The sequence below is a fragment of the Aptenodytes forsteri genome, unplaced genomic scaffold (genome assembly GCF_000699145.1).
Source record: "Aptenodytes forsteri isolate BGI_AS27 unplaced genomic scaffold, ASM69914v1 Scaffold411, whole genome shotgun sequence".
Taxonomy (NCBI): Eukaryota; Metazoa; Chordata; class Aves; order Sphenisciformes; family Spheniscidae; genus Aptenodytes; species Aptenodytes forsteri.
Window position 1 is genome coordinate 757,624 of NW_008794119.1, and position 8,576 is coordinate 766,199.

An 8,576-nucleotide genomic window follows, 5' to 3' on the forward strand; every position below is an offset into this window, starting at 1 on the left:
GGCTCGAAGGAGACGCCAAAATTTTTACTTTTTCCCCCTCGTGCAAAGGCTTTTCTTTAATCAGTTGCAGATACGGTTGTTTTTCTCTACGAGATCCAGCTGCGTTGCAAACCGAGCCTCTTCTGCTGTGACTCGCTGACTTTCAGCAGGAGCTGTTGCTACGGGAGCAGAGGACGCCTGCTGTGTGACTGCCAACACCTCGTTAATTTTTAAAGGAAAACAAGATGTATGTTGTTCTTACTCCAGCTTACCACAAACCCTCACAAAGCAAGTTAGTGCAGGAGGATACCTGTTGAGATCCCTTCGTCTCATCGCAATTAATTAAGATGTTGAAATTCGGAGGGATTTTTTTCCAAACCTCCTCTCCTCTCCCCGAAATGTCTAGACACTATTTTTCCAGGCTAAGGAAGTATCTGTACATTTACATACTGCCACAATAGGAATACATTGTCAAATCCAGCCAGGTGGTACTTAGCACGTGTTACCTCTCTCCACTAGTGGGAAATCGCGTGTCTTTACCAGCGTCTTTCTGAGATTATCTTGTAGGTGTGGGCTACCACGCAGTTGTCCCATACTATTGCCTTCCCAACCCTGGGACAGGTGACACTGGCACGAAGGACTGAGTCCTCTTGTATGAAATTCCTGCACCCGTTCGTCCCTCTCAAAGTGAAAGGAGATGCTGGATGTGATGATTTAGCTGACTTTAGTTCAGGGAGAGAAGGAAGGGGATTACTTTCATCTGCGGTCTTTCTCCTCGCTTTGTAACGGCACGATGAACATTTTCTTGTCTATAGAAAATGATAGTATGGAAAAAGAAATCAGTAATTTTAGCTGTGCTCAGTTTTGCATGCTTCATAATTTTTCTTTAATCATTTTATTCTAAAAAGAGGCAAAAATGTAATTTGTTTTGACTGAAATCATACCCATACTTTGGGTATTAATTCTTAGGGAAGGTAAGCAATGAAATTAAATGAATTATGTTTGATGTTTTTTGGATGAAGCAGAGTGGTTTATCCTATCAACTTGCTGTGGGGAGAAACGTGCACAAACTACCTAAATAACTGGTTATGTTGATGGCAGGCCTAAATCTTCTGTGATTTTTCTTCCATTCAGTATTTTGAGTGAGTCAGGGTATGAGTTAATATCTAAACATGCTAAAGGACAGCTCTTTGAGAATACATCCCGCCGAAACAGCTGCCCCTTGTCCATTTTTCAAATGCTTGGGCTTCTGTGGTCACAGAGACTGGATACCATCCTAGTGAGAAATATTCCCGTCCCGTAGCAGGCCCAGTCTATCTGGCACTCTGCGCTGGCTCTCAGACAGCTGCAAAACCCCCGAGTGAGACGCTGGCCCCAGGGAAGTTGACGGGACATCTGCCATTGTCCTCTGCAGCATCACGGTTTCACTCTCTGCGCGCACCCCTTGCCGGGGGAAATCGTTCCGTATAGGAACTGATGCCAGTAAAACTACTGTGTTATATCACTCCATCACACTGCTGAATTTTTTTATGTAGACAAGCATTCTGCATTATAGAAAGGATTTGCAATGTGCGGCTATACCTTTGGCTGCTTTGCATAGGTAGGGTACATCTGCTGCAACCCAAGACCCGGGTTCCTCTCTGAGGAAACCCTGAGTTGCCGCTTGCCACTTGTCAGGGTGCAAAGCCGTAATTTTGGACAGCTGTCTCAACAGCTTTTCTACCTGTTACTGGAATGAAGTTGTTGATTGCGTGGAAAAGTAAAGGGAGTGCTACAATTCATACATACAACCTTTATTAGTCAGAGTGGTTGACAGCAAAGGTAGATCTGAATATGTAGTACTTTACATATAAATAAATGCGGCAAAACAGAACAAAATTTTGAGGATCTGTACATTTTGAGAAAGTTAATGGGTGTGCAACTGAACTTTACACAGAAATAGATCATGTAAGCATAGCTATGTTCACGTTAGGAACTTATCTGAAAAGCAAACAAATGAGTAAAAATCACATTGAAGAGCCAAGTCCTGAAATCCTTATTCATCCTTTCTCCACGTGTCCCCAGAATAGCTAGTCCTGACAGCAGCGAGAGGCAAATGCTCTGGTACTCTGAAAACTAAGTTTCCTCTTTGGAATTAAACCATGGGTTCAGACACTCAGATTTTTAAGCTGCAAGTCCTGGAGAACCCACTCAGAGCCTTGGTCATTGGTTTGTTCTGAGGTTTTTGGCTAACTGAGATAATACATTGTGGATCTTCTGTACAGATCCTCATGTCAGTAAAAGGGCTTTGCAAACATGCGGCAGCTTGTCCATCTTTGCATCACACTGTGAGATCGAGTCATAAATCTTTCCCAAGATTTCCCAAGAAAAATCTCTCATTTAGAAAGGGTGAATAAGAACCACCATCTTGAGCCCATGGACATAATTTTCTTGATTTCAGTAAGCTTTGGCTCTGGCCCATAGAGTGGGGTCTGGAGGGACATCGAAGGTGTTGCATATGAAAAAAATTCCCCAATTGCTTTTGCTAATCTGGGATTTACCTTTCCCTCCCTGGCTTTAGGCCTGATCTGTAGCTGTTGTTGAAATCGAGGGTGCAATTCTCAGTGACTTCCATGGGAGCAGGAGGGATTTCACGCGGGAAAGGATTCCACGTACAATGTGTAGCTTTACACTAGACTTCTCTCCAAATGCCTTTTCCATCTCTGCTGGAAATAGTCACTACATAGCATGTGCACACTGTCACAGTGAATGTCTCTACCAGACAGCAAAATTTAAGAAATCACTTAGCCTGCAGATATGTCACATATTACGTGCTCTCCCTACTCCTTTGTTGGGTGATAACATCTTACACCAGAGTAAACACCGTGCGAAAGGGAATAGCGAGGAAAGCCAAAAGACGTGTGTGTGCGCGTGTGTGCGCTGGGGCGAGTGGGTGCTGGTGTCCCCCGGCACGTACCCAGTGGGCTGCGCCCTGCCCGTCTCGCAGCACTAGCACCCTGACACCCACGCCGTCTGATCTGGCCACCCGGCGGGAAGATCTGCGGCACTCGGCTGCCGCTGGGAACGTGCCTTCTGGGGTCACGTCTCCACAGCGGCAGGATGGTGTCGCCAGCTCCCCTCCCCTGGGAGCACCGGGAGGGATGGGCACATCCCCCTGGTGCCGCTGGGCAGGCAGGACGGCGGTCTGGATTTATGTACGTAGGAGTGGCCTCCAAATTTATTTGCAAGACGCAACTGAGGACAAAGAAGAGCCCATGGGTAGGAGGGGAGCGAGTGCCTGTCCACAGCCCCAGCCATGCCGGGACTTTCCCTCTCCTCTGAAGCAGAAAAATAGGGCTATTTCTGACGGCAATGTGAGCGTTAGCTGGCCCAGGTGCCTGCGCCTGGAGAACAGATACATAACCTGAACTGGAATTAATGGCTTTTAAAATGTCCGTGTGTTATAGGAACTTTAAAGAAATGTTAAAAGTACTATTTCCTGACTTTGGAGTTACAGCTAGTGCGATGAAACACACTTTTTTCCCATATATTTAGCTGCCACTGAATGACATTTGATGTGAAAGGTGAGAATAGAAGGAAGACAATAATGTTTCACAACCACAGAATCCAATTTTAAGGAAGGGAGTAACACTTTTGACTAGCTATATATTCATTGGTCTATATAATTCAGTGGTACATTATGTCCCCCTTTGGACTGCAGCACTGTGATTAGAGGAGCAAAAATAGCAAATGCACAGAACTGACAATGATTGATGTAACATGATCAATAAAGAGAAATTCAGCTGTCTAAGGCTTAAACTACTATGTCAAACCAGTGAAGTGCTAAGTTTAAGATCTCAGAGGTATTTCTTTAGCTCTTACAAATTAGAAGCCTAATTTCTTCATGCTTGCTTTAGCCACACCACACTATCTCCACTGACTTGTGCAGCGGTACACCTGAACGTACATCTCTTCCCTACCTCTTTATTTATAATCACGCCATGTGCTCTTAAAGCCCCTGCGCCTGGGGCAGAGGGGAGGACCCAGGCTCACCCCGATGAGCCAGGCTGAGGAGGACGGTCGCTCCTCTGCTGCTTGCCTGACCTGCCAAATCCTTGCTGCTCCTGCAGCCCCGGTGCCAGTGCTGGCGCGATGGCTCCTAGCCCAGTGCCAGCGGGGCAGCGGAGCTGGCAGCCAGGGGCATGGCGGAATAAGCAAGCCAGCAGAAAGCTGTTGGCTGGGGACCAATTCCCAGCACATTGCAGCTGCAGCCGGAGAAGCTGGGGCTGCCCAGCATGGGCGGCAGGCCCGTCCAGGCTGGAACGGGGGAAATTTGCCATGGGACTGTCACCGGCTACGGGGAGAGGAGAGGGGCTCTGGGGCAGCCCAGGGCCAGCCTTCCCCTCCATAGGGTGTTTGCCCACTGTCTCCCAGGTTTGCAACTTGTGCAGGGGAGGACACAGAGCCTATGTGTGCTTCTGGTGCTGGATGAGGCTCCTGGATTTGGAGTGGCCTGCGTTGTAACCACCAGCAGAATGATCCCCGAGCACTTTGTCCTGGCTTGGGTTTATAATTGCTGGGGCTGGGCCCCAACAAGCTGCCAGCTGCTTTCCAAAGAGCATTTCTTCTCTGGGAAGGACAGCCCAGTCTGCCTCGCCACGCCGCGTCTGCCTCGCCACCGACTTTCCCTCTGAGATCTGCTAAAGAGCGTTTCCAGGGCTCTCTCACAGGAACGTTTCACATCCAGCAAAACTGCTGCACGCGAGGAGCGTTCCTCGGGCAGGGAGAGACAGAGTGGTGTGTCTGGAGAGGGACTCGGAACTGTGTCCGAAAGGTGAAACCTCAGCTGAGGGCAGGGAGGAGAGCAATCATACCAAAGGGAGTATTATTAGAGGGAAAGACCATGCTGAGCCTGGCAGTTTGAAGCCGTGAGAGACCAGCGTGTTGGTCTGTAGAGCTCTGTACTGGCCATAGGTATCTCCTTGCAGAGTGTAGATATCAACCTACTTGAAGCGGCCTAGAGAGAGATTCTGCCTTGATAGGAAATTACTCTCAGGTTACTCTTGATTAGCTTAAAGACAACTACAAATACAGGCTGCACAGCTTATCACGTGTTTTTTCTCTCTGTGACACTTAGTGGGAAGCACCAACAGGTCGTGTTTGCCCGCTCTAGGAGTCTGTGCGATAGTTCCGATGGCTGTCCCCTATTAGCTGTGTCTTCTCGGTTGCGTTAGTCGGCTGAAGTACGATAGGAGTTTCTCCATCTAAATTGGGGAGGAAGACAGAAAATACTTTACAAATCCTTCGCTTGCTACCAAAGTCAAATTTGTCGTTAGCACCACAACATTTCGTCTGCTGTTGTGGCTACGGCTTAATCTTGGCTTCACAGACAGCTGTGTGCGCACTGAAGAGGCAGCAATGCCCACACCGATTCTACAAATGCTCTTACTCCTTGTCCACGTGTAATGGCAGATTTCTGGGTGACTATTGCTGTTGTTACTAAACTGGACATTAGCTGTACCTGGTGCTTTGCAGAGATTGCAAGATAAGGGTCCTTGCCTGTTCCAATTGCAAGTGCTTGTTCCTGCAAATGTCTGAATATAATGAGCGCTGTTGTGAGTCAGCAAGCACTAACCTTGACAGTCTTCGCAAGAATGGGCCAGAAATGAGTCTTGAAGAAGGCAAAGTTAACAGTAAAGAAAGAAGAGAGTTAAAAGGAAAAAAATGCATGAGCAGTAATTCACTTGAGAGGGAAGAAATCAGATATATCCTGAAAGCCAGCTAGTTAAATAAAAATGTTAAATTGCATTTTGAAGTCTTATGTAATATATATACAATAGGATTTTGAGAATTACTGTTTTAATGAGTTTGGAACTGCCAAAACCTCATATTATCACTATATATATAAATCCTTACTGCTTTGCACTTTCTCATTCCGTGCAGTTACGTGTTTGGTTTCCCAATATACCTGTAAAAAATGCATTTGTTGTAGAGCGGAGGAAAGTGAAGTCCTTACAGAGTTCCCTGACGGCTGTTGTGTTCCCTCTGATAATGAACAAGGTTTGGCTGCCCTTCTCCTGGGCCTCTTTCCAACCCACCATTTTTTGGGGGGAGGAGGGGTCTCAAGACTCAGAGACTGACTTTTAAAGGTTCAGCCATCCCAGTGAAGTGTTTTCATATGAAAAATTCTGGACTATCTGTATCTTGATACTAGCACAGCCTTCACAGTAATTGAATACAAATGATGACTTTTTTTGCCGAATGACCGAATGTTCAGAAGAAAACTCATCTGACATTTCCTCCTGTTTACATGACAGTTGATGGGATGAATCATGGGCAAAAGATGTAATGTACAGGAGTAACTTTACCCAGAGCAGGAATCTAATTGCATGCCATACGGCTTCCCCTCAGTGGGGGTAGAACAACTTTGACTCTGTCAAGGTGAAAGGCAAGAATGATTAAATGCCAAGCAGCTTCTCTGTATGGGCAATTCCGTATTTAGACACAAGGTCAAAGACAGACATGTTTCGTAACTTCTAAAATTATATGAGTAATTAATGCTTAGAGCTCAACTCAGGCGCAGATCAGTTTGGCAGTTCCAATCCATTTTTAAGTTGCGATGTATTTTCTAGATTTCTGACCAGTACTCCCTCCCACCCGCTGCTGCCTCCAAGTTGTTCATTTTAGGGAGGATTGTTGACGGCGGGCGGAGGGTAGCCGGCCATTTTGTTGTGATACCCAGATGTGCAACAAAAGAATAGGACCCACTGCAAATCTGCCGCATTGCTTCCAGCTGATCTGCAGACAGTTCTGAGCTGACACCTTCCCCAAGTATTTTGCTGCCCACATCCTTCTAAGATTTATGATATTTTTTTATCAGAACAGGGACCCATGGTATAATAAACTGTACAAATATAGCCTGCTAATGGAGAGCTGCAGAATGGAGGTGCGGCAGAATTCACAGTTTAAACTGCTTTCTATAGATAGCTCTTGCCCACTGTTCGCCTACATTGGTATCATATGGAGTGCGGAGGAGACAATGAAGTGCTAGAAACTTATTGCTTCTGAGTTGGGAAAGTATTTTGTTATTCAGGTTCTTTTTTCTTTTTTTTTTCTCCCCTCTCCCAGATGTCATTTTCTCTAAAATGAAAGTTGGTCTAGAAATGCCTTGCTTTGTTGTTACGATGATAACCAAACAGGAGAGGAGGACAAACCTGCCAAACTGCTTGAGTGCATCATTACAGCCTGAAGTACCAAGGCAATCCAAATTCCAACGGCACCTCCTCTGGGACCACAAAAGTCAACAAAAGGTTTGCCATCGACTTCTGTGGAAGCAAAATCTGGCAACCTGCCCCGTGTGTGCGAGTGAAAGTGATGAACCGTTGCATGTATCCGTGCTGCAGACAAGCGAGTGATACTTCCCTCTGCCAGTGTATTTTTGCAGGTCACCCGTAACATCATGGCATGATACCACAGATTACCCTACTTTACACTTTCTTAATGTCATGTTTGATCTGAAACCCTAAAAAATGTCATGTTTAAAATGTAATAATCCAAATGTAAGACTTATTTTGGAAAGTGATCATCCATTGTACGTTAGGCCACAGTCCTCTGTGGTACAAATCAGTAGTCGTGAGAAGAAATCACTGTAACCTAAGTACAGGCCAGGGCTTGCAAATCCCTAAGTTCCTTTCGTTCTGACGGTCATGCTACCCATGGAAGTACCTGCTCTAAAACAAATCTCTCACGGTAGATATTCAACTAGCTGAGCATTAGAACTAGTCAAATATATTTGGATAAAACTTTCTTCTAGAGGAATATGCCATTTTATCAGAATTGAAGCCTTTGACATGGTTGTGTTGATTTCAGTGACAACTCACTTTGCTTTTACATTTTAGGGAATGGATCACTGAATTTTTGGCCTCACATCTCTTTTTTTCACTAATGATTATGTTTTATGGTATGTTAATTTGAGGGATGAAATCAACTGTGTAACACCTTAATTTTGTTAAGGAGAAATGTGAGGGACTCTGAAAATTATGACTGTTGTGCCAGCTCAAAAGATGAAGTCTAAATCTCAGCTCCCACAACATGCATATTGTCTCTTCTGTGCAGGACGGCCAGCTCCAAGTAGCTCCCACTGAGCGCAGCAACAACTGGTGGAGACCTGCTCTCAGAGGTTTTTAGCATCAGGAATGCTGATGTTTTATCAATGTTGCATTCCTCAGAAAAGCAATGACTGACTACAAAATATTTGGATAAATTAAAGTATGGCCTTAGCTTGAGAATACACATTTTGACCTTAGCAAAAAAGTTCTGGCTAGCAATAACATAGATACTGGGGACAGCAGGAAGAAAAGAAATTAATTACCAGGTAGAATGCTCAGTCTGTGGGCAGAGGGCATGCGAAGAATTTGGATCCTAATAGGATTTCCTTTTCCAAAATGAAATCTGCTGCAGGAGTGATTACAGTTTGTTTCTGAATTACCTGCAGGAGCATTTCTATAATTTACATAAAGGAAGCCATGAGTATTCATTTCTATGGCCCAACATTTGAAAATGTCTGGTGGAAAAGCCCAATCTTTGCCATTCTAAGTCAGCTGCATCTTTTTGGCAAG

The 8,576-nt window shown here is 45.2% G+C and overlaps 1 protein-coding gene across 1 annotated transcript in view; it reads right to left on the minus strand.

Moving 5' to 3' along the window:
- Positions 1–5,127: 5,127 nt before the first annotated feature.
- The window catches only part of DNAJC5B (DnaJ heat shock protein family (Hsp40) member C5 beta), a gene marked incomplete at its 5' end in the record, with an annotated part of 10,162 nt that continues 6,713 nt past the window's right edge, over positions 5,128–8,576 (minus strand). The window contains one exon of the mRNA XM_019471369.1: positions 5,128–5,222. Within this exon, the coding sequence (XP_019326914.1) occupies positions 5,128–5,222 (95 nt within the window). The remainder of the gene's footprint in view (positions 5,223–8,576) is intronic.